Here is a 26,679-nt window from a genome sequence, read left to right as displayed (position 1 = left end):
GCCAAAGTGTTCGCTTCTTACCGGACTGTGATTGGAGCGTCGCCGCTCCTGTTAGTGTAATTGACGATCGCATTGAAAGACTGGTTGATCCACTGCCAGAACAACACTGCTGGAGTTGTTCTGCAGAATGAAAACAGTACATTTGTTCTTATCAGGGACAGTTCAAAGGTCAGACAGCACTATAGAAAGGTTTTTATTTTATTACAAATGGATTTTCTTGCAAACACGTCTGAAAACTGCCTTTTTCTAGATCTTACAATAATTCTACCTGCTATCGTAGTACACACTAAATACATTAATAAAATGGTGCTCTAATGCAGCGAGCAGGGGTACACAAAGAATTTGTAGCAACAGCAATGATATTACTTTTACTATAAGTATTAGCCGAGCAGAAATGTATAAGCTTCATTTTGCATGCTTGAATGTTGCAGCCAACAAGTCCTTACCTGTAGAATGTCATCATACATCCAGTAATGGTCATGTTCATTGGAACTTGTGCTGACATGCGGCCAATTAGGATCATCTTCTCTCCAGTGTCAGGATGAAAAGCAGAGTCAAAAACATATTTAGCTTTCCACAGTTCATCCTCTGTAAGTCCTGGAGAGACTACACCATGCCTGAAACATAGCAAAAATAACAATTTTTGACCCCACAGGAATGACAGGTGAGTTGTGATGACTACGTTCGATCTGTCTCACCTGTAGTCAGTGATGATTTTGTGGGCATGGGTGAGTTGTTCGTTGCTGAGCAGGACGTTTCTGGGGTCTGTGACGGTGAAGAAGTGTTTGGCCCGACCCATAAAAGTGCTCTGGTCCCACCTAGGCTCTTTGATGTTTATGGAAGTGGAGAGCGCTGCCACTGTTGCCATGTTTATCTTCGAAAGAGCAAGTTGGTTTCAAAATCAAATCAGGATTTTTGACATTGCATCACAGAGAAATGAGGATTAGACTTTAGAGCTGTGATTCCCAAAGTATGGGTCATGACGGTTATCGCAGGTGGTTCATCATAAGTCGTTAAAAATAAATAAACAAAGGCCTCTGCATATATCTGAACAAAAGTGACTCACAAAATGCATCTGGTTGCAGTGTGAACACCAGATTTATGCACTAATTATCTCAACTATTGAATTTGTATTTTAAAAGTAAAAACTACTGTGTTTATAGTATACCACAAAACCATTTCTACAAGTATTTACAATTGAGACATTTCATTAGAACACAACAAAATCTATCATTACTGCTCCCCCCCTGTGTCTACAGTAGAATAATGATTAAGGACTGTTTAGGGAGGGATTTAATATCTAATTTATATGACCTGCTGGTAGATGAGTCTTCTGAGTCATCTATAAAGAAGCTGGAGGCATGGAGAGAAGATTTACATGAGGAAATTAACAGAGAAGACTGGGAGAGGGTTTGTGCAAAAGCACAATCACAAACAATTAACACACGTCTTAAACTACTACAGTATGCGTACGTATATCACTCCAGAAAAACTTAATAAATACAACAGTACTATACCCGATACATGTATTAAATGTGGAAAAGACAAAAGGTACACTTTTTCACTGTACAACCCCTGGCAAAAATTATGGAATCACCAGCCTCGGAGGATGTTCATTCAGTTGTTTAATTTTGTAGAAAAAAGCAGATCACAGACATGACACAAAACTAAAGTCATTTCAAATGGCAACTTTCTGGCTTTAAGAAACACTATAAGAAATCAGGAAAAAAAAATTGTGGCAGTCAGTAACGGTTACTTTTTTAGACCAAGCAGCGGGAAAACAAAATATGGAATCACTCAATTCTGAGGAAAAAATGATGGAATCATGAAAAACAAAAGAACGCTCTAACACATCACTAGTATTTTGTTGCACCACCTCTGGCTTTTATAACAGCTTGCAGTCTCTGAGGCATGGACTTAATGAGTGACAAACAGTACTCTTTATCAATCTGGCTCCAACTTTCTCTGATTGCTGTTGCCAGATCAGCTTTGCAGGTTGGAGCCTTGTCATGGACCATTTTCTTCAACTTCCACCAAAGATTTTCAATTGGATTAAGATCCGGACTATTTGCAGGCCATGACATTGACCCTATGTGTCTTTTTGCAAGGAATGTTTTCACAGTTTTTGCTCTATGGCAAGATGCATTATCATCTTGAAAAATGATTTCATCATCCCCAAACATCCTTTCAATTGATGGGATAAGAAAAGTGTCCAAAATATCAATGTAAACTTGTGCATTTATTGATGATGTAATGACAGCCATCTCCCCAGTGCCTTTACCGGACATGCAGCCCCATATCATCAATGACTGTGGAAATTTCCATGTTCTCTTCAGGCAGTCATCTTTATAAATCTCATTGGAACGGCACCAAACAAAAGTTCCAGCATCATCACCTTTCCCAATGCAGATTTGAGATTCATCACTGAATATGACTTTCATCCAGTCATCCACAGTCCACGATTGCTTTTCCTTAGCCCATTGTAACCTTGTTTTTTTCTGTTTAGGTGTTAATGATGGCTTTCGTTTAGCTTTTCTGTATGTAAATCCCATTTCCTTTAGGCGGTTTCTTACAGTTCGGTCACAGACGTTGACTCCAGTTTCCTCCCATTTGTTCCTCATTTGTTTTGTTGTGCATTTTCAATTTTTGAGACATATTGCTTTAAGTTTTCTGTCTTGACGCTTTGATGTCTTCCTTGGTCTACCAGTATGTTTGCCTTTAACAACCTTCCCATGTTGTTTGTATTTGGTCCAGAGTTTAGACACAGCTGACTGTGAACAACCAACATCTTTTGCAACATTGCGTGATGATTTACCCTCTTTTAAGAGTTTGATAATCCTCTCCTTTGTTTCAATTGACATCTCTCGTGTTGGAGCCATGATTCATGTCAGTCCACTTGGTGCAACAGCTCTCCAAGGTGTGATCACTCCTTTTAGATGCAGACTAACGAGCAGATCTGATTTGATGCAGGTGTTAGTTTTGGGGATGAAAATTTACAGGGTGATTCCATAATTTATTTCTCAGAATTGAGTGAGTCCATATTTTTTTCCCTCTGCTTGGTCTAAAAAAGTAACCGTTACTGACTGCCACAATTTTTTTTTCCTGATTTCTTATAGTGTTTCTTAAAGCCATAAAGTTGCCATTTGAAATGACTTTAGTTTTGTGTCATGTCTGTGATCTGCTTTTTTTCTACAAAATTAAACAACTGAATGAACATCCTCCGAGGCCGGTGATTCCATAATTATTGCCAGGGGTTGTACGTATATGGCAGCATTCCGAAATAAAGAAGTTCTGGGAAGCGGTGAGAAAGTGTATTCAGGAGATAATACACATTCAAATTCCTTTAGATCCCAAATTCTGCATACTGGGTTTAAAGCCAGTCAACTATAAGATCACAAGGGGACAACAATTTTTTTTAGATATAGGATTTTTACAAGCTAAAAGAGTGATTGCATTGTCATGGAAAAATGTGATTGGACCGTGTGCAGGTCAATGGATTTCAGAATTATCTATAACTCTGCCCTTAGGAAAAAAAATCACTTATTCTCTCAGGGGTAAACAATCCCTCTTTGAGGACATATGGGGTCCTTTTTTTAAATTATCTAGAAAGGACAAATCAAACAATTTTGATGGAAACATCTGAGGATACATAAGTGGCCCTTGCAGTTCCAGAAATTGTCAAGTTTTTTTTTCTTTCTCTCTCTTACTCTTTCGCCTTCCATTTATAATTCTTAAGCATTAGGAATATGGAAAGACTGGAATATAATAAATATAAACCTCAACTAAATTATTGTGTGTGTACTGTTCTATGAGTGAGTGTTAAAGCTGCTGCTAAAACTTCTGATTTTGATTCTGATGAGTGAATGTTAAAGCTGCTATGTGTATACTCGTACCACATCTTTAATTGTGTGGCTGTATATACACTCAACAAAAATATAAACGCAACACTTTTGGTTTTGCTCCTATTTTGTATGAGATGAACTCAAAGATCTAAAACTTTTTCCACATACACAATATCACCATTTCCCTCAAATATTGTTCACAAACCAGTCTAAATCTGTGATAGTGAGCACTTCTCCTTTGCTGAGATAATCCATCCCACCTCACAGGTGTGCCATATCAAGATGCTGATTAGACACCATGATTAGTGCATAGGTGTGCCTTAGACTGTCCACAATAAAAGGCCACTCTGAAAGGTGCAATTTTGTTTTATTGGGGGGGGGATACCAGTCAGTATCTGGTGTGACCACCATTTGCCTCATGCAGTGCAACACATCTCCTTCGCATAGAGTTGATCAGGTTGTCAATTGTGGCCTGTGGAATGTTGGTCCACTCCTCTTCAATGGCTGTGCGAAGTTGCTGGATATTGGCAGGAACTGGTACACGGTGTCGTATACGCCGGTCCAGAGCATCCCAAACATGCTCAATGGGTGACACGTCCGGTGAGTATGCCGGCCATGCAAGAACTGGGACATTTTTAGCTTCCAAGAATTGTGTACAGATCCTTGCAACATGGGGCCGTGCATTATCCTGCTGCAACATGAGGTGATGTTCTTGGATGTATGGCACAACAATGGGCCTCAGGATCTCGTCACGGTATCTCTGTGCATTCAAAATGCCATCAATAAAATGCACCTGTGTTCTTCGTCCATAACAGACGCCTGCCCATACCATAACCCCACTGCCACCATGGGCCACTCGATTCACAACATTGACATCAGAAAACCGCTCACCCACACAACGCCACACACGCTGTCTGCCATCTGCCCTGGACAGTGTGAACCGGGATTCATCCGTGAAGAGAACACCTCTCCAACGTGCCAAATGCCAGCGAATGTGAGCATTTGCCCACTCAAGTCGGTTATGACGACGAACTGGAGTCAGGTCGAGACCCCGATGAGGACGACGAGCATGCAGATGAGCTTCCCTGAGACGGTTTCTGACAGTTTGTGCAGAAATTCTTTGGTTATGCAAACCGATTGTTTCAGCAACTGTCCGAGTGGCTGGTCTCAGACGATCTTGGAGGTGAACATGCTGGATGTGGAGGTCCTGGGCTGGTGTGGTTACACGTGGTCTGCCGTTGTGAGGCTGGTTGGATGTACTGCCAAATTCTCTGAAACGCCTTTGGAGACGGCTTATGGTAGAGAAATGAACATTCAATACACGAGCAACAGCTCTGGTTGACATTCCTGCTGTCAGCATGCCAATTGCACGCTCCCTCAAATCTTGCGACATCTGTGGCATTGTGCTGTGTGATAAAACTGCACCTTTCAGAGTGGCCTTTTATTGTGGGCAGTCTAAGGCACACCTGTGCACTAATCATGGTGTCTAATCAGCATCTTGATATGGCACACCTGTGAGGTGGGATGGATTATCTCAGCAAAGGAGAAGTGCTCACTATCACAGATTTAGACTGGTTTGTGAACAATATTTGAGGGAAATGGTGATATTGTGTATGTGGAAAAAGTTTTAGATCTTTGAGTTCATCTCATACAAAATGGGAGAAAAACCAAAAGTGTTGCGTTTATATTTTTGTTGAGTGTATGTGGTTTTGTTTAGGGCTGCAACAAACGATTATTTGGATCATCAATGAATCTGATGGGGTTTCGACACGATTAATCGATTAATCGAATTAGCGGTGAATTTTTTTTAAATGTGCCAGGGAAACAATTTTTCTCTCCTTCCATCACATTATTTAACAACAGAACATTATTTGAAAACTTAAAATACTTGAAAATCAACAAATCGTCAAATGTCCCTTGGCTGTTGAAATATAAAATAATAAAGAATAAAACAGTTTATAATAAAGAATAAAATAATTATTTCAAATGGCATTGCTTTATCAAAGTGTTGAGTTGCCATAAAACAACATTCAAACATATAAATGTTATAAAATATATGGTGAAAAAAAGAGGTATTTTTGTTGCTGCAAATGAGCAATTAGCATAACCAGTTAACCATAAAACCTAAATCAAAAACTGTAGCCTGTTGCATTATATGTGCAACATTCTCTGTACAACTTGTAAACTATATGGTCATTTCACAATGACACATGTGACTTGTCTCTTTCTCTATAATTGTATTGTAGCTTTATTAGTTATATTACTATTATTATTGTTGCTATTATTATTCATATATAAATAAAAATAAATTAAAAAATATTCTAATTTGTAATACATTTGACTCTTTTACAACAAACGCTGAGCCATTAATTATTATACAGAAAACAAATGCACAAACATGCTGAAATGCCTTAACGCTAACTTGAACACCGAAAACGCCATAGACATGCTAACGCGTTAGCATAAAATACATCAACTGTTTCAGAAGACCGTAACAGGTCAGTTTAACATAAAAAAAGGTAAATATTCCTCACAGACATATGCTCTTTAGGGTTTTCGTGGGGAAAATTAAGATAAAGCGAAATAAAACAAATGAAACCAACGAAGCAGCAGCTAGAAGCACTCCTTCATTGGTTCAAGATTCAAAGCAAAGCTCGGTTGATTATATGAAAGAAACGAAACATTTGCGGTAAAACAAAGTTATTTAGCAACTACTCGACTAAATTAGTTGACAACTATTTTAATAATCGATTTTAATCGATTAACTCCATTAGTTGTTTCAGCTGTAGTTTTGTTAAGTGTTTGCTGTTGTTGTCAAAATAAATAAAGATAATGTTGGGAAAAAAAAAAACCATTGTGTTTTGCACAGTCAGCCATTAAAGAGTGTGCCATTTAAAAACTAGTTTTGTGGACATGCATGCACCACCACCACCACACACCAATATAACCTACAACCTTGTCTGATCTGATTTGTATGCATTTCTTTTGTGCTCGTGCCTGCAAAATGTGACAGAGCGGCTCCAATAAAAAGCTGCACGTGCAGAGCTGTGCAGGTCAGGATGATGAAACTCCACCTAAAATTGCAGCAAAGATTGCTGCTGGATTGACAACAAAACAGAAAAAAGTCTGTTGAGGCTGTGACTTGAAAGAGGCCTGCTGTGTCTTTAAATTGAATTAAACTCCACTGGGAGATGAAAACACCCCCTTTGTAGGAGAGAATCCAATAAATGTCTGTGTTGAGATCAGGCAGCTTCAACCCAACATTAGGAATGCAGCAGACTATGGAGGAGACTAAACTTTGGGCCACGGTGGCCTTTGATCTCAAAAAACCTTCAGCACAAATCTGCCCTCACTCTCAACCAATCAGACGAGGCCTCCGCTGCTACACATTAACCACAACTCATAACAACCACTTCATTCATTTTAATCGACCTGCTGACATTTTACAGCCATATGTTTTTGCACCCGCAGGAATAAATACATTGATTAATTAATTTAATTTTTAAAGCTGTTTTCCAGCCAAATTCAACGTAGACCACATCTGGAATGCACGTGAAGGTGTCCAGCAGCTGTACAAAGCGTCGGGAAAAAAAAAAAACAAATAATGTAAATTAAAGTGTTATCATGCAAATTAAAGTATCATGTTTTTGAGAATATTGAGGTACAGCATGTGTCCAGCTGTGCGCACCCCGGATTCAACTAGTATCAGCCTGCCACATCCACACAGCCAGCTGGTCTACACACAAACACAAACACACACACACACACACACACACACACACACACTTCAGGCAGGAAACACAGGCTGCTCTTTCACTGTCGACCTCACGAGTCCTTTCAAAAATACATATGTAAAAAAGGTCACTCACCACACTATATGCTCCGGTAAACTGCGACTGAGGTGTCCCCGAAAGGCTGCAATTAGCAATTTTTTTACGTAACAGCAAACAGGCACAGCCCCCAGAGAGCGCTTCCGCCCTGTCACAATAAAAGTTCTCTCGCAAAGCAGGACGACGCGGCGGAAACGCATTTTAATGAGCGTGTGAAATTGTTTTGAGAAAAAGAACATGATATAAAAAAATAGGAATATGCCAACGCAGCGTGTTGAATTCGGAGTTTCATTTCAGTTCGTTCGTTAAATGTGTCTTTTATTTTGCTCAGCGGATGCGAAACTTGTGTTGTTTTCGTGAATTTGGTCAACCAGGCACTAAATCAAGAAACTTTACAGGATTTTGTTCACTTGCGCACGCAAAATGTCGTTGACGATGGGTGTTCTTCATTTCTTTAATAAAATATACCCACCCCAATAAATAAATAAAATAAAAATAAACTGCTAACGGCCGTTTTTCAGCTGATGTGACACTGTCCACCCTCACGGTGTAATCATGATGATTGCAATCATCGGTGTCAAAATAGATTCCAAAACGTGAGACTCCTTAAGTTTCGACCCGTTTTGAAGACTGCAGCAGTTTATTTTGCTATAATCGTGTTATTACTACCTGATGTTTCAATCGCCTAACAACACGTGACCATCGATCGTTGCCATGATAGGTCCCTTAAATATAATCGAGTTTGGGCTTGAAGGCCAGTGTATCATCTTTCTGTAATTATTATATTCAGTCCAGAAAATTAAAGAAAAAAGGTCAGCAGTTTCCTGCCACTTCTTCAACCTGCCAGTTCTTTAACTCAGTAAATGCAGCAAATTAATATCACATCACAATCACTGACTGCTGCCAAGTCTCAATAGAATGTCACTAATCCCATCCCATAACAATAACCCTGACCCCTGATGGAAGGGTTAGGGTTACCATGACCCTAACATTCATCAAAGTCAACTTTTGGTTGAACAACTGGCAGGCTGAAGAAGTTGATTGTTGAACCCTTGACAAACAAACAATCAGTTCTTCCCTATCTCTCGAAAGTAACCATCTATCCACCACTGCCATGTGAAAACTGGGCATCACCTGAGCCTTCTCCAGCATCTGAGGTCTTCAACATTGAGGCACCTGCGCAGAGAAATGTGCCACATGGCCGAAATGCTGCAGCTGATGTTCCCTCACAATGTTACTGCCACAGTGATACTGTAAGTAATTGTTCATTTAACACAAAGTCATTCCAACATTACACAATGATGTTCAGAAGAGACAGAGTCCCAAAAACCCCTAGTCATCACCTTAGGTTTCTAGTCAGCGGCCAAGTCTCACAAGCATACAATAAAACAGGAGCTAAAGACTTGGACCTTCTTTCTCCTGCAAACATATCAACATCGCCAAACACCTCTGTCCAGCAAACTCATGGCTCCATAAACCCTTCCCACACATTTCTTGATCTCATAGGATGAGGACACAGAGATGTGAATGTTGCTGCTGACAAAAGTGAATGTTTCCATTTGACACTTTTGCCCCATACAGCCACACTTCTGATAAGTTATCAAATCCTGGATATTTGTCTTGATCCAGGAGAACTGCAAACAAGAAACTCAGATTCCCAAATGGTACAGTCGGGGCATCCGTTGTTTCTGCAAAGATCACAGCATCATCTTCAAGGTCAAGATCAGTAAACCCTAACCCATGCTACTGGTCTCCACAACCCTACACAACACCCAGTTCATGCAAGTAGTGAACAGTGCATGAGACAGAACACATCCCTATTGAATGCCAGTATTCACTGGGTATAAAGTTGCAGATTTTTGCCCCAGCTCTGCATAACACTCGCAGTACCTGCATATATCCCGGCTATGCTTGGGACTCGCCCCAAGCTGGCGGCGGCGCGACTACATGTTGCTGTGCCTACCACACTCTCACATCGCCTCAATTCGGAAAGCGGACTGTTTCAAGTTTAGTGCACATAAACAATGTCAAATGTATATGTGCTGTCTTAATTCTGATGTGTGCCATTATTACAGTAAACAAGTAATAATTGTGGATTAATTGCTGTATCCTGTGGCAATTTGAGTGTGGAAGTAATCTCATTGTTGTTGCACTTGTAATGACAATGACAATAAATCTCATCCATCCATCCACCCATGATATCCAGCAACCTGTTACAGTATCTCACAGAGCAGGCCACAGAGCAGTAGGGACAACTGAATCCTTTGCTTTAAGAAAATTAACATAGGCTGCAAAGGAGCCCTGCCAATATTCATGCTTGCATTCAGTGAGTACTACAGAGCTAGGGTGCAGTCAGTGGGTGTCACGACAGAATACCCTGATCACTGAATGCCAAGTGGAAATGAATCCTGTTAACCCTTAGCAAAAAGAAGTTTATTCAAGTGTCCTATGAGTATACTTATTTTTTTCACTAAAATTGAGGAAGTATACTTGAAGGTGACTTTTTATAAACTATATTTTACATACTTAAGAATAGCATAGTGAAGTATACTTGGCTTATACTGAAAAGTATAAACAAAAGTCTAAGTCTAAGTACATTAATACTAAGACTTACACTTATACTTTAATACTAAAACTTATACTTTAGTATATTTTTTACGTCTTTCTGCCACAAAGTACTAACACTTATTATGCACTTGGAGCAAGATATACTAAGTCAAGCCATTGACTCAACTGAAAAGAAGTCATAAAAGTACAGTTTTTTTTTTTCTATGTAGTTATTTATTTTTGGTTCCAAAGGTTTGCACTTTTCTTTTACCTTTTTTGACAAGGAAGGACTTTAGTTCTCAGTTGAAGACGCTGTTTACATTTTTACAAATAAGGACTTGATCTTGGAGAGACCATTATGTTTACATTTTACATGCACTTTTTCCTTAAATTTTTTCCACAAAGGAAGGACTTGATTTCATAGGTCTTTGCTTTTGAAATGTTTGAAAATATATCAAACTTGTTTTCAACATTCTGTCTTGTGATTTTTTAAATGTATCACACTCTTGTGTACATACAGTATGGGTAAACTTTAAGAATAGTTTAAGAAGTATATTTTTAGTATATAAATAGCAAGCTACAAGTAATATGCCAAGCAAAATTAAAGTATAAAAAGTAAAATAGTGAAATAACCAATGTGTATAACAGTATATTTTAAGTATACGATAATAAACTAAAAATAGGGACTCAAAGTATACAACTAGTACAATGGCAGTATATCAATAAGTGCACTTGTGGTATACTTTAAGCATAGGAGAGGGATATATCAAGTACATTGATAAGTGTACGTGTGGTATACTTTAAGCATACAAGAGGGATATACCAAGTACATTGATAGTATAGATGAGTGTACTTGTATACTTTAAAGTGTACTTTTGCAAACTTAAAATGAACTTTAAAATATACTTTTATAAACTTGAAATGTTCTAGTTTAGTCCAAAATAGTATTAAATTTGTGTACTTTCTAGTATACTAACAGTACATGGTCTGTAGTATACTTGCTATACTGAAGCATACTTAATAAAATGAACTTTAAGTATACTACTTTTTGCTAAGGGAAAAATCATATTTGCAACCACGTTTTCCCAAGCATAATCCAGGTGATCACACTTTCCTTTCCTGAGTGGAATGACAAGTCATTTCTTACAGTCTGGATGATACCTGTATTAGGGTACGTCGGGATTTGGAAACTGATCATTTTTAAAACTTGTTTTTAGTTTAAAATTGCAAATATAAATGAAACTAAAACATGTCTGGTTTATTATTTATCTTCCTTCAGTATGCCCATGAATATTAAAGGCCAAACTATGATGTACCAAGTAGAAGTAAGACCTTTTGGCAGCTTCCTTGTTTGCAGTCGGGGTTGCCACAGAAATTCAAGGTGGATCTGCATATTGAATTGGCACGGGTTTTACGTAGGATGCCCTTCCTTATGCAACTCCACATTACATGGAGAAATGTAGCAGGGGTGGGGTTTGAACCTTCTGCACCAAAGTCAGGTGCACTAACCACTTGGACACCACCGCTGCCTAAACTATGATCTAAAAGGTCAACCAAGGAGGAATTTTGGGTTTTACTTGTAAAACCCAAAATTCTCATACCCAAATACACACACATACATAAGATTTAAGAGTAATGGCTTCTTCCTTGGTTGACCTTTTAGATTATGATGATGGACTGCTTTAATGGTGAATGATGTGACATTTCCATCAGATCCCTCAAACTCCATCAGTTCTTTTCAGGGTTCCTACAGATTAAGGTAAGGCATAATTAAGACTTTACTACTCTGTTAATGCCAGCTTGAATGAAATTTAAATGCCAACATTACAATAACCAAAAATGAAGATGTTGGGGACGATATAAATGGCTGAGGGTTCTCCGCTCTGACCATTCCTGCAGCAATCAAGAGATGTGTTGGTTCTGGTATCTCGTTTTGCATGATGTTACAAGAGGCTTTCATGGAGTTATAGTAATAAATAAAAGGATACATTTATTTCAATATTTTTAACTGCAGTGTCAGAAGAAAATATGAATGAAATCCTACTGCCCATGTCTTAACATTTTTAAAACTTTTGAAAGATTCACATAATGATCCATGGAAACCCTGTGTGATCCTGAGGTTCTGGTGGATTTTTTGAACAAAATGTGTTCATTCTTGGGTGTTCATTTCAGCCTGTTTATTTGCAAATTTAAAGTCTGTATTATTCCAAGGTGGTGATTGTTGTTTTAAATAATGTACTAGATTGTGGTACCACCAATCATTTCAAGATTTCTCCTAAGGAGGAACCTGACATGGAGTTCCAATATTGTACTCTGGAAGCCTTTGCCTAATTTAGATTTTTCATTATTCCTTACCGCTCTGAAACACAAAAATACAGTGAATCTGAAGATTTAAGACACTTGAATTCAATTAAATGTTCTACAGTTAATCTTCATTATACCAATTAGGCATTGAAAAACTTTTAAAAATTAAATATATTAACTCAATTTGTGAATTATTTCTTCCATGCTGATTAAAACAGGCAGACATTTATTTGTACATCACACAAAACTGTTGGTTTTGTTTTGTCCAGCAGATGCCACCATGGAGCAATGCATGATAAAAGGAAAAAGCCTAGGTCAGCCTATTTAGTTCAGGAGTACAGATATAGATACTTTATTTGTCATTGTAACAAAGTACAACTAAAGGTAAGGTGAAAGGCTTTCAGTGCAAATGTAAATCTGAGTAAACCACACACATAGACTTTAAAGGTCTGGAGAAGAAAAGAAAAATAAACATAAAATTTAATCAAATGAAAGAGGTATGTCTAGAGCACAAATTAAAAAAGAAAAATATATACGAATGTAGTAGCAAAAAAGAGATTGCATATAAAGAGAAAAGTATATTCAAAACAGTGGATATTGCACAAAAACAAATATTAACACCACAATTAACCAGTGAAGGTTACACCAAATACCGAATAGAACAACAGCTATTGTGTTATACTACAAAGAATTTCCTTCAAGTATACAAATGGTGAAGCAATTTCTCTTTATTTCATATAGCTGTAGTTTCAAAACATTAATTTTACAACTCGTCATTTGTACCAATATTGGCTACCTTAATGACAAGCATTAAATCCCCTATGAGACAGCAGAGCAAAGAACTACTAAACACTAAAACGGAGTACAAAAAAGGATGTAGGTTGTCAGTGCCATGTGATAAAAATCAAATACGAAAAGTGCAAGGAGAACAAATTCATCTTGGATATCGAATCCCGTCTTCTCAAATCACAAAGTAAACCGTTGAGCTTCAGTTAAAAAAAATGAAAAGAATTCACATTGTATTTACTGCAACACTGAGGCCATGCCAAGTGAAAGATGCTGCAGCTTATATACTGTATATGGCAACACACGCGGATCATCATTTACATCCCAACACAAACATTATTTACATGTATTCAGAGCATTAGTTCATTCACTGCCCATATTTGTCCTGACAAACCAGCAGGTACTGTTAACTGTATTGTTTATAATAGCAAGTCATTTCTAGCAGTTAAAAACATCATGCACAAAGAGGAAAAAACTTGAAAGCATGGTGGGTATTAAGATAAGATAGCGACTGTTTCCGCTGCACTGTGATTGTGGCACACTTTTTTTTTGGTCCATGGGGGGGGATTCTGTGAAAGATGTTGCCATTCTCACCAGCCACCAGCTTTTCTCAACAGCCCTGGTGTTGTTAAAATTACTTTACAGGAAATAATCAGGAGTACGTCGAGTGACGTGAGGCTCTCCTCGGCGTGGAGCAGGGTCAAACTGTAAGCTAAAAAATGAAGACATAAGCATCAACTCCACTTGCATACAAGTATAAAATCTAGTCATTTAAATTAATGTAAAAAATACTTACAAAGAGTATTTCAATGTGTCATCAAGCTCCATGATTGCTGCCTGGTTTCCACAACGATAGCAATAGTTTGGTGCGCTGAATATCGTCACTACATTGCGATCATGGCACCAGTTATAACCCTGTTGAAAGAGACCTACGTGTTACTCATTTCAAATTCACAATGTATTTTGTCGTTGCTGCACCGACTTTCCCTATGATGTCAAAATGAATTTGCTTTAGAGCATAAACAAAGACGAAGTACCTCCATCACCAGCTGGTGGGCTCTTGAGACTAGGGTTAAGCCGTTTGCATGGTTGAAGGTCTCCGAGATATCTTGACCAAAGGTGTAACCGGCACCCCGAGGAGAGATGCCCCAGCCCCCACGGTCATCTGGGTCCGACCACAACAAGTCACACATTGGACCCTGAAACACAGAGGTGACAGCAGTGTTTGTAGCACACTGAGATCAATTGTCCCATAATGCAAACTCAAAAGGCTAAATTGACAATAGCCACTCTTTTGGACATTTGAAAGATGCAGTCCTTGTATTTTCCTAAACTTCTGCACATTGTCTCACATAGCGTATTTGGTTCAGCCTTATGTGCCGACACGCACCGTGTGATCTCAAGAAGCCGTCGTGCTGTGTGTCCTGATGGTTTGGAAGAAAACAGCAGGTGGTTGAGCTTTTTTATTTTATGCACCACCACTGTGGAACAGTTTACCAAATTAAATTATGCTACCGAATTCAACTCAGGTTTTTCAAAACATTTTTTGCCCTCAGCTCTCAAGGGTGGTTGTCTGTTTTTTTGTAATTGTCCTTATTGTTAAAAAAAAAAAAATGTAATTTCTTAATTGGAGTTTTGAACCTATTTTTATTAGTATTTTTGCTGTTGCTAACTTTAGTCTGTGAAGCAATCTGTATTTGCTTGAAGGTGCCACACAAACAAATCATCATCATTCTTCTCAAATATTATGATTAAATAAGCCAAACTGGAGAGGTGGAATGATACATTGTGTATTAAGATAATCATATCTTTCTGCCTGTATCATGACACCAAGAAAAGTAAACTGCTGAAGAAATACAGTTGTATGCAAAAGTTTGGGCACCCCTGATGAGTTCCATGATTTTCCTTTATAAATCATTGGTTGTTTGGATGAGCAATTTCAGTTAAATATATCATATAGCAGACAAACACAGTGATAATTGAGAAATGAAGTTTCTAGGATTTACAGATAGTGTGCAATAATTCTTTAAACAAAATTAGGCAGGTGCATAAATATGCAAACCCCAACAGAAAAAAATACATCATTATTTAGTAGATCCTCCTTTTGCAGAAATAACAGCCTCTTAATGCTTCCTACAGCTTCCAATGAGAGCCTGGATTCTGGTTGAAGGTATTTTGGACCATTCTTCTTTACAAACCATCTCCAGTTCACTCAGGTTTGTTGGCGCATGGACAGCCCATTAAAAAAAATAAATAAATAAAAAATCACACCACAGATTTTCAATAATATTCAGGTCTGGGGACTGAGATGGCCATTCCAGAATGTTGTACTTGTTCCTCTGCATGAATGCCTTAGTAGATCTGAGCAGTGTTTAGGGTAGTCTTGTTGAAAGATCCAGCCCCGGGGCAATTTCAGCTTTGTCACTGATTTATGAATATTGTTCTCAAGAATTTGCTGATATTGACTGGAATATCCATGTGACCCTCAACTTTAACAAGATTCCCACTACCTGCACTGGCCACACAGCCACACAGAATGATGGAACCACCTCCAAATTCTCCAAAAATCTCAAAGTCCGTGCACGCAATGGAGCCCTGCAGCTGTGCAATTGCATCCTCCAACCAAATGGGGCACTGTAGGTGGAAGGCTTAGCCCATTTTAGTACTGTCCTGTAATGCGGAAGCAAAACAACAACATTGTCGTCGGAGAAGCGGAGTGGAGGATGTGCCTGGACAGTAAATGCATCAGAAATGTTCCCGTAACATAAATCCAGAGTGTTGTGCTTTCTTGTGGGAATATCCACCTACTGATGTAATGATGGCATGACAGTATCCAGTCTACAGCTGTTAAAATGACCCATAATGAACAGTGGAGCATCAGGGTACCTAGCCATCATAGAGCTAGCATCCTCAGCTAATAGCTCTGATGCTACCCTGGAGTTAGCACTGGGGGGAATGTAGACACAGCTGACTACCACACACGGGAATTCCCTTGGGAGATAAAATGGCCGTAGAGATAGGGTCAGTCTGGTTATGTCCAAATAACTCAATTTTAGTTTCATCAGTCCACAGCACCTTATTCCAAAATGAAGCTGGCTTACCTTTAGCATACCTCAAGCAACTCTGTTTGTGGTATGTATGCAGAAAAGGCTTCCTCTGCATTACAGCATCATACAGCATCTCTTTGTGCAAAGTGCGCTGTATAGTTGAACAATGCACAGAGACACTATCTTCAGCAAGATCATGTTGTAGGTCTATAGAGCAGGTCTGTGGGTTGACTATGATTGTTCTCACCATCCTTCACTTCAGCTTATCTGAGTTATTGGAAATGGCCACTTTAAATATCCTTTCTCATAACTGGATTCACCAGTGTAAGGAGGTCAAGGGTCAATGAGCTCACCAAACCAGGGATGTGATGACAAGTAGGATGTGACTCCTCATCTAGCTGCCACCTTATCGTGGTGGGGGAGTTTGCGTACCCGGATGAGCCTAGGAGCTATGTTGTCGGGGGCTTTGTGCTCCCTGTAGGGTCTCCCAAGGCAAACAGGTCCTAGGTGACGGGTCAGACTAAGGGCAGTTCAGAACCTCCATGACCAGTAAAAGATCAAGGACCGAGACGTCACCCGGTATGGCGGAGCCGGGGTCCCACCCTGGAGCCAGGCCTGGGGTTGGGGCTAGCGCGCGAGCGCCTGGTGGTCAGGCCTTAGTCCATGGGGCCCGGCCGGGCTCAGCCCGAAAGAGTGACATGGGCCCGCCCTCCTGTGGGTTCACCACCTGCAGGGGGGGCCATGGGGGTCGGGTGCAGAGAGGATTGGGTGGCGGTCAAGGGCGGGTGGCCCAGCGGCCCGGTCCATGCTCACAGCCCCTGGCTGTTGGGACGTGGAATGCCACCTCGCTAGGGGGGAAGGAGCCTGAGCTTGTGCGGGAGGTTGAGAGATACCGACTAGAGATAGTCGGGCTCACCTCCACGCACAGCTTGGGCTCTGGTACCCAACTCCTGGAGAGGGGCTGGACGCTTCATTTTTCTGGCGTCGCCCACGGGGAGAGGTGGAGAGCTGGGGTCGCATTGCTTATTGCTCCGCAGCTCAGTCGCCAAGTGTTGGAGTTCACTCCGGTGAACGAGAGGGTCACGTCCCTACGCCTTCGGGTCGGGGACAGGTCTCTCACCGTTGTCCGGCCTACGGGCCGAGTGGCAGTGCAGAGTACCCGACCTTCCTGGAGTCCCTGGGAGGGGTACTAGATAGCGCTCCGACTGGGGACTCCATTGTTCTCCTGGGGGATTTCAATGCCCACGTGGGCGGCGACAGTGAGACCTAGAGGGGGGTGATCGGGAAGCACGGCCTCCCCGATCTGAACCCGAGTGGGGAGTGCTCCGGGAGTAAGGGGTCCGGGGTCCTTTGTTAAGGGCTATCCGGTCCCTGTACGACTGCAGCAGGAGCTTGGTTCGCATTGCCGGTAGTAAGTCAAACCTGTTTCCAGTGCACGTTGGCCTCCGCCAGGGCTGCCCTTTGTCACCGGTTTTGTTCATTATTTTTATGGACAGAATTTCTAGGCGCAGCCAGGGTGTAGAGGGGGTCTGGTTTGGGAACCACAGAATCTCGTCTCTGCTGTTTGCGGACGATGTGGTTCTGTTGGCTTCGTCAAATCAGGACCTTCAGCGTGCACTGGGGCGGTTTGCAGCCGAGTGTGAAGCGTCCGGGATGAAAATCAGCACCTCCAAATCCGAGGCCATGGTTCTCAACCGGAAAAAGGTGCTTTGCCCTCTTCAGGTCAGTGGAGTGTCCTTGCCTCAAGTGGAGGAGTTTAAGTATCTCGGGGTCTTGTTCACGAGTGAGGGACGGCTGGAGCATGAGATCGATAGACGGATCGGTGCAGCATCTGCAGTGATGCGGTCGCTGTATCGGACCGTCGTGGTGAAGAGAGAGCCGAGTAGGGGGGCAAAGCTCTCGATTTACCGATCGATCTACGTTCCGATCCTCACCTATGGTCATGAGATTTGGCTCATGACCGAAAGAACGAGATCGCGAGTACAAGCGGCCGAGATGAGTTTCCTCCGCAGGGTGGTTGGGCGCTCCCTTAGAGACAGGGTGAGGAGCTCGGTCACTCGGGAGGAGCTCGGAGTCGAGCCGCTGCTCCTCCACGTCGAAAGGATTCAGTTGAGGTGGCTCAGGCATCTTTTCCGGATGCCCCCTGGACGCCTCGCTGGAGAGGTGTTCCGGGCACGTCCCACTGGGAGGAGGCCCCGGGGAAGATCCAGGACACGCTGGAGGGGACTACATCTCTCGGCTGGCTTGGGAACACCTTGGGGTTCCCCCGGAGGAGCTGGGGGAGGTGTGTGTAGATCGGGAGGTCTGGGCGGCTTTGCTTGAGCTGCTGCCCCCGCGACCTGACTCCGGATAAAGAGGAAGAAAATGGATGGATGGATGGTAGGGAAGTGAATCGTACAACAACTCACGATTCAATTCCGATTGTTGGGGTGACGATTTGATTCAGAATCGATTTTCGATTCAAACAGCTCTCAGAAATAGTTATATTACTTAAAAAATGTTTATGTTTAAGAAAATGCAGCTTTACAAGGTTAATCAAGTGATTCTAGATGTAAATTTACTCATCTGCTTTGCTCGTTCAGAGTTGGCTGGCAGTTTAGCGAAGCACTGGTCAGTCATCGGCAGATACCGCTGCTCCGCTCCTTTTAGCTCTGGGTCATAGCATAGCATGTGGGCTTGCGGAGTTGAAGTGTTTCCGAAGTACTTGACTTTAATTTTGCAGATTTTGCACACTGCATAAGTCATGTCAAGCTCCTTCTCACGCAGCAAATAATAAAATCCAAAATGCGTTCAAACATTTGCCTTCAGCAAAGACGGTGCTGCAGGCCCGGCACCAGAATAAAAATATTAAGGGGGCGATGAGTTTATCACAGGGGGCGGGGTCACCCCCCCAAAAAAAGTGCGCACTGGAGGGTACCTGCCTCTGAGCGTGTGTAATGAATTGGGTACGCTCCTAGAAAGCTCGTGTATTTAGGCTACACCATTGTAAGAGACTGACTGAGTAAGAGTAAAGAGTGATGCCAGTATTTTTTAATTATTATTTGAACGTATAGACCCTCAGTCAAGTGATCTCCTGCATACCACAAAACCAAACCAACAACTGATCTGAGAAACGACACGAGACAGTAGATTAACCCCACATACAGCCCTCCATCACAAGCGCAAACACAGCGCAATTGGGCATGACAGTCACACAACAGGTCAAAGATAAACCTTTCATGTAGATATACAGTGGTCCCTCGTTTATTGCGGGAGTTACGTTCTAAAAATAGCCCGCAATAGGCGAAATCCGTGAAGTCGTCAGCATTATTTTTTTTTACAATTATTATAGATGTTTTAAGGCTGTAAAACCCCTCACTACACACTTTATACACTTTTCTCAAACAGGCATTAACATTTTCTCACTTTTCTCTCGTGTGTAAACACTCTCAAAGTTCAAACCTTAGTAGAAAAATAAGACCAACCTGTTTTCAGGCCCAAACATTTGTTTGAGAAATAAAAATAGAACGTTTTCCTATAAATAATTATGATGGCTTTTAGAACTAACGAATTTCATTTTAACGATCAACCTACAAGGTTGGACACATAATAAATTATTAATAGTGACTGACCAGTATTTCACAGTTCCTCTGATCGCGCCTCTTCGTCCTGGCACCGCGCCACTGTCGCGCCTTTTTCCACTCACACCTCACTGCAGGTGTCTTTTTCCGAGTGAAGAACACAGTTATGGGTAGTTGTTGGCACTCTTTTTTCTTCTGGGCGAGAAGATTCTTATAAACAGACACGCAGAACACAATACGTGTGCTCTCCCTTCGCGGTGCCGCAACAGGTGTCCCATCATCTTGACAGAACACCGGCCTGCTTGATGAGGACGCAGAGCACAATGCACTGTAAAAAAAAAAAAGCATGCAAAATTGGACTAAAAAAATCCGCGAAACTGCGAGGTGCTATATTTTCCAGTATTTCTTTTTCATTTTTGATAACTCTCACATTCGAGGGGGCGAGGTTGATGACATGAGGTGGGGTCGCCCCCAAACGCCCCCTCGTGGCGCCGGGTCCGCGGTGCTGGCTGAATTAGCTCCTCGTCCGCCATGCTAAGCTACAGCTCATGAATGTTTGAAGCACCCTCCCCTCGCGGGGACGCTGTAGTAAGGAAGCCGTTGCCTGACAAACGGCACACGCAGCGAGTAAGTAAGAAAATGTTTAAAAAAATTATTTTTAAAAATCGATTCTTGGACATTTTGGATCGATTCAGAATCGTAATAAATAAGAATCGCGATTCGGATGTGAATCGATTTTTTCCGGCACCCGTAATGACAAGGGTGCCCAAATTTATGCACCTGCCCAATTTTTTTAAATAATTATTGCACACTTTCTGTAAATACTAGAAACTTCATTTCACTTCTCAAATATCAATGTGTCCGTCTGCTATATGATATATTTAACTGAAATTTCTGATCCAGACAATCAATGATTTATAAATGAAAATCATGAAAATTATCAGGGGTGCCCAAACTTGCATACAACTGTAATGATCTCTTGGAAGAATCTAATTATTCATCATCTATACAAGGGGTGCTCAAGTTCGGTCCTTGAGAGCTACCTTCCTGATACTCTTCAGCCGGGTTCACACGGCAAGATAATTAGGCCCCTATCTTCCCCTTCCGACAATCTTAAGGACGCCCGACAATCGTGATGACGCTAAAGATAATCTTATCAGATATTCCTGCCGTGTGTGGTGTGTTCAGAGTGCTCTGATCTGCTCGGAAGGGCATTAGGAGCGCTCCGATCGGAAATCGGGGATATTCAACATGTTAGATTTTTTTGGCCCAACATCGCAGCGTGTGTGGTGTCCTTCGACCACAAACGAGCACACAGCCTGCTGAATGTGACGTGCAGCCAATCAGAAAGCGAGGTAACAGACGTACGGAGCAGAAAATAAAATCAAAACAGCTGTTATGACTTACCATAAAGTCCGGTGGTCGTGCTGTCTCAACTCCTTTAAAGAAGACCTTTTCTTTTTCTTTTTGTATTGTTTTTTCCCTGTTTTAAATAGTCCACAGAGTATCTCTGTTTGCTTACTCTGAAGTCACGTTTAATCTCGAGAGATTTTGCAAGATTTCCTGTCTGAACTGTAAATGTTCGTGTGTGAAATCTGTTCGTGTGTGGTGTTGTTGTTATTACCATGTGGCTGAACACCACACACTGTACGACCAAACCTGTTAGAGCCATGATTTTTTATCTTCACGTGTGTGGTCTCTCAGGTTTTGGAAACCTAAAGATAATTTTAAAATCCTGTCGTGTGAACCAGGCTTTAGTTGTCTCCCTGCTCCAACACACCTGAATCCAATGAAAGGCTCATTAAAAGCCTGCTAATGAGTCTTTCATTGGATTCAGGTGTGTTGGAGCAGGGAGACAACTAAGAGTATCAGGAAGGTAGCTCTCGAGGACCGAAGTTGAGCACCCCTGATCTATACAAACAGGAAACACATAACATCAAGGATTACATTTTATACTTCCGAATAATGTTGGGGTTAAACATTGACCACAGATTAAGTTCTATTTAATCAGAGTGAACAGTGATGTACAGTGACATGTACTGAATCACAACAGGTGTACTGATTCGTAGTGCTTGTTTCACCCCTACCAAACAGTGTTTTCAATTAACTAAAAAACTGATTTAAAGATGAACTTATGTACCTCATGAGGAACCTCCTGCAAGCGATCCAGCGCTCTGATGTGTTCAAGAGTGTCTATTGAAGGAGACAATCCTCCATGGAGGCAGAAAATCTGAAAGACAAAAACAAATACATTCCTTATTGCTGGGGGGGGGGGGGGGGGGGATATCTATGTATCACATATAGATTTACCACCTCACCTGGTTATCTACTAGTGCAGTGAGGGGAAGATAGTCAAACAGGTCTGTGAAGTACTTCCAAACATTTGCATTTCCATATTTCCTTAAGCACTCGTCATAGAAGCCATACACTTGTGTGATCTGTCTGCTCTCGTGGTTCCCTCTGAGTATTGTGATGCGTTCACGAAACCTTACCTAGAAAAAAAATAAGAAATAAACAAATCATAAACAACTTCAAATGTGCCAAGTGGCTTAATATTATATCTACCTCAATTAAAAATTTAAACAATGTTGCCTGGGGTGCAGGAGTTGTGCGATATGGATATATACAGTTGTGCACATACAACCCCAATTCCAATGAAGTTGGAATGTTGTGTAAAATGTAAATAAAAACAGAATACAATGATTTACAAATCCTCTTCAACCTATATTCAATTGAATACACCAGAAAGACAAGATATTTAATGTTCAAACTGATAAACTTGTTTCGTGCAATTATTTGCTCATTTTGAAATGGATGCCTGCAACACGTGGGCAGCACAGTGGCTTAGTGGTTAGCACCGTTGCCTCACAGCGAGAAGGTCATGGGTTCAATTCCCGCCTGTGGGCTTTCTGTGTGGAGTTTGCATGTTCTCACCGTGTTTGCGTGCGTTTCCTCCCACATCCAGAGACGTGGTTTAGGGGGACTGGAATCTTTAAATTGCCCATAGGTGTGCGAATGGGTGTGAATGTGTTTGTTTGTTTGTGGCCCTGCAACAGGCTGGCATCCTGTCCTGGGTGTACCCCACCTCACGTTCTATGACTGCTGGGATAGGCTCCAGCCCCCGCGACCCTTGAATGGACTAAGCGGTTGAAGATGAGTGTGTGTGTGCCTGCAACACGTTTCAAAAAAAGCTGGGACAGTGATACGTTTATCACTGTTACATCACCTCTCCTTCTAACAACACTATCAGTTTGAACATTAAATATCTTGTCTTTGTGGTGTATTCAATTGAATATAGGTTGAAGAGGATTTGCAAAATCACTGTATTCTGTTTTTATTTACATTTTACACAACATCCCAACTTCATTGGAATTGGGGTTGTATGTGCAATGCATTTAACAAAGCCTAATGTGCAATATGGGGGATATGACCAATGTGTGTAATAAGCAACATGAGCAACACGTGCAATGCCCAATTGTAAGGCCCTATTGTAATGCCAAATACTGGGAAAATGTCCAATGCACAATATGAGCGATGTGTGTAATGCGCAATACGAGGTCTATTAGAAAAGTATCCGACCTTATTATTTTTTTCAAAAACCATATGGGTTTGAATCACGTGTGATTACATCAGACATGCTTGAACCCTCGTGGGCATGTGAGAGTTTTTTCACACCTGTCGGTTACGTTATTCACCTGTGGGCAGTCTTTGAGTGAGGAGTCGCCCACCCTCTCGTCGATTTTTTCATTGTTTAGGAATGGCTCAGAGACTGCTGCTTTGTTTGATCAAAATTTTTTCAAAACTGTAAGGCACAACTGAGTGGACACCATTCGATAAATTCAGCTGGTTTTCGGTAAAAATTTTAACGGCTGATGAGAGATTTTGGTCTGGTAGTGTCGCTTTAAGGACGGCCCACGGCGCCTGACGGCGATCTGCGCTTCGAGGCGGCAGAGTCTCGCCGTTTCAAGTTGAAAACTTCCACATTTCAGGCTCTGTTGACCCAGTAAGTTGTCAGAGAACAGAACTTTCAGAAGAAGTCGGCATGAGGAGTTTATTCAGACATTCCATTGTTAACGGACATTTTGTAATGAAAGAACGTGCGGGCAGAGTCGCATGTCGGGCCGGACCCGACCACGGGGGGGTCGCGACAGGAAAAACACCTCCATTGGAAACCTTAACGGGCAAGTTGGAACATGCCCAAGCTGTTAAACAATTTCTCAGTTACTCACTTGTTGAAAGCCATCAAAAGCTGCCTGAATTTTACAAATGGTTTTCAACACGGAGGTGTTTTTCCTGTCGCGGCGCACACAGATTTGCCGAGTCGTCACGGAAATGACTCGGCGAATTTGCGCGCACGTCTTTCATTACAAAATGTCCTTAAACAGTGGAATGTCCGCATAAAGTCCTCATGCCGGCCTCTTCTGAATCTTCTCTGTTCTCTCACGACATCCTGGGTGAATTAAGTCTTAAATTAGGATGTTTTCAGGTCGAAACAGGCCGACGACGGCACCTGGAAGCACTGCATGACGTCCCGCCCCGTGGGAATACCTTACACTGACAGAAACACCCCATAATCTCTCATCAGCCGTTAAACTTTTCACCGAAAACCAGCTTAATTTCTCGAATAGGGTCCACTCGGATATTCCTCACAGGTCCAGAAAAAATTTTGATAAAGCAACGCGCACCGTCTCGAGCAGCGTGTGAAACAAATGAATTTAGCCGAGAGGGCGGGACCACATCTCACTCAAGGCCTGCCCAAAGGGAAATTACGTCACCGACACGCGTGAAAAAACTCACGCATGCGCACGAGGGTTCAAGCATGATTGGTGTAATCGCACGTCATTCAAACCCATATAGTTTAAAAAAAATAAATAAAAGGATCGGTTTATTATCTAATAGACCTCGTATGTGCAATGCGTGTAATAGGCAATGTTTGATAGGTGCAATGCATGTAATGTGCAATATGGGGGATACATCCAATGCGCAATATGGTTGATATGTGCAATACGGTGATAAGTGCAATGCATGTAATGTGCAATATGGGCGATTTGTGCAACGCGTGTAATGTACATAAAGCACAATATGAGAGATACATGCAATGCATGTAATGCGCAATATAGGCAACGAGCCCAATGTGCAATATGGATGATACGTGCAATGAGTGTAATGCACAATACAGGAAATACGGGCGATACACGTAATGCGCAATATAGGCGATATGTGCAATATGCGTAATGCGCAATATAGGCGATATGTGCAATGGACATTATGGGTGATAGGTGCAATGGACATTATGGGTGATACAACCAGTGTGCCATATGAGTGATACGTGCAATGCATGTAAAGTACAATATGGGCCATACGTGCAATCAGCAATATGGAAAACAAGTCCAGTGCACAATATGGGTGATAATGCAATGCGCAATTTGGACAATATGTGCAGTATGGGCGATACGTGCAATGCAATCATTAAGTTCAATATGGGGGATACTTGCAATGCCTGTAATGCGCAATATAGGTGTTTTTTTGTTTTTGTGCAATATGAGTTATACTGGTATGTCATTTCTCCAGTATGCTGATGTGCTATGTTTTTTTTGTTGTTGGTTTTAATACTAATACTAAAAGCTAGCTATATGTGTACAGTACCTGAGTCCAAGACAGATTTTCCTACCTTAAGAGAAACTAGGAGTGTAACTGTCTCAACAGAATAGTAGCCCCTGTCCACGTAGTCTCCCATGAAGAGGTAGTTGGTGTCTGGAGACTTCCCTCCGATCTTAAAGAGCTCCATGAGGTCGTGGAACTGACCGTGAACATCTCCGCAGACAGTAACAGGACATCTCACCTCCTGCACGTTGGACTCCTTTGTCAGGATCTCTTTGGCCTGAAAGGGAGCAGGCAAACACAGGACGACGCTAATAAACCAACGAGACAAAGCATGAAGCAACTACCGCGGTGCACAAGAGACCTGTGTTCCGAATAAGCTTCCTCCCACAGCGGAACTATAAATCTTGGTTAAAATAGATTAGTGTCAGAGCAGGAGTGGGCGTAGCGAGGAAAAAATGTATTTCCAGGCTTCCCCCTCCATCACCTCCGCCAATGGTTTAATAGAATAACACATCGCACCTGCAGAACAACGCTGTGATCTAAAGCAAGGTGACACACTTTAAACCCTGCAGGACAACAGACGGACGGTCCGGATTTCCAGTCGATGATGGGTTAGCACCATCAGCTAATGAAAGCTAGCCAGCCTTTCAGCGCAAACCTTACCTTTTCGCACAGGACTTTGACTTGGTTCTCTGTCAGCTGTTTGCACTCGTTCAGCTGTTCGATCCATCCGTCCAACTCCTTGGTGAATGACTTGTCGTCCATACCTGGTTTGCCGACAGACTGTGAGGTTCCTGGCTAACGCTCCGCCGCTCTCAGACTCTCCGTGTGTCTGCACTCTGCTGCCCGAATGAATGCGTCAACTCTAGTTTTCGCCTGACGTCACCGTCCCATGAGCCTTTGCGCTGCCGTCGGGCTTGTTTTTGTATGGTTGTAGGTCAGGACTTGAGGACTTGTGATTTTTTTTTTTTTTTTGGCGGGGTGGGGGTTGGGGCGGTGCGAAAAGTAGTTACCCAGTAGTCAGGCTCTATTTCAGAAAGCAGGTTCAACAAAGCCTGACTTGGAACCTGAGCTCTGGCTGGACTAATTCTGAGCTCGAACCTCAGACTTTTTGGCACCCTGCTCAGCGTACCACTTTTATAGCTTTTAAGCTAGTGGT

General features: G+C 41.7%; 2 protein-coding genes across 2 annotated transcripts in view; both read right to left on the bottom strand.

Annotated features, from left to right (window-relative positions):
* LOC117519951 (sideroflexin-1-like) overlaps positions 1 to 7,791 on the bottom strand; it is a 37,913-nt gene extending 30,122 nt beyond the window's left edge. Inside the window, 4 exon segments of the mRNA XM_034181245.1 lie at positions 22 to 120; positions 447 to 617; positions 699 to 874; positions 7,712 to 7,791. Coding sequence (XP_034037136.1) covers positions 22 to 120; positions 447 to 617; positions 699 to 868 — 440 coding nt within the window. The 5' untranslated portion in view covers positions 869 to 874; positions 7,712 to 7,791.
* A 5,442-nt stretch (positions 7,792 to 13,233) lies between these two features.
* Positions 13,234 to 26,403, bottom strand: LOC117520056 (serine/threonine-protein phosphatase 2A catalytic subunit alpha isoform-like). Its single transcript, XM_034181361.1, has 7 exons — positions 26,184 to 26,403; positions 25,588 to 25,797; positions 22,235 to 22,408; positions 22,057 to 22,146; positions 14,347 to 14,508; positions 14,106 to 14,224; positions 13,234 to 14,021 (listed from the first exon to the last, which is right to left on the bottom strand). Exons 1-7 carry the CDS (start codon positions 26,283 to 26,285, stop codon positions 13,949 to 13,951), a joined length of 930 nt encoding a protein of 309 aa, XP_034037252.1. The 5' UTR covers positions 26,286 to 26,403; the 3' UTR covers positions 13,234 to 13,948.
* Between the last annotated feature and the right edge of the window lie 276 nt (positions 26,404 to 26,679).

The sequence above is a fragment of the Thalassophryne amazonica genome, chromosome 11 (genome assembly GCF_902500255.1).
Source record: "Thalassophryne amazonica chromosome 11, fThaAma1.1, whole genome shotgun sequence".
In the NCBI taxonomy this organism is placed as follows: Eukaryota; Metazoa; Chordata; class Actinopteri; order Batrachoidiformes; family Batrachoididae; genus Thalassophryne; species Thalassophryne amazonica.
This window is presented reverse-complemented; position numbering and strand designations above follow the sequence as displayed.

Excerpts from the sequence above, each read along its gene's own strand:
- LOC117520056 (XM_034181361.1), bottom strand. The coding sequence starts at position 26,285 with ATGGACGACAAGTCATTCACCAAGGAGTTGGACGGATGGATCGAACAG. Across the intron at positions 22,147-22,234 it reads CTGCACTAGTAGATAACCAG|ATTTTCTGCCTCCATGGAGG; the intron begins GTGAGGTGGTAA and ends TTTGTCTTTCAG. Across the intron at positions 14,225-14,346 it reads CCCACCAGCTGGTGATGGAG|GGTTATAACTGGTGCCATGA; the intron begins GTACTTCGTCTT and ends CTCTTTCAACAG.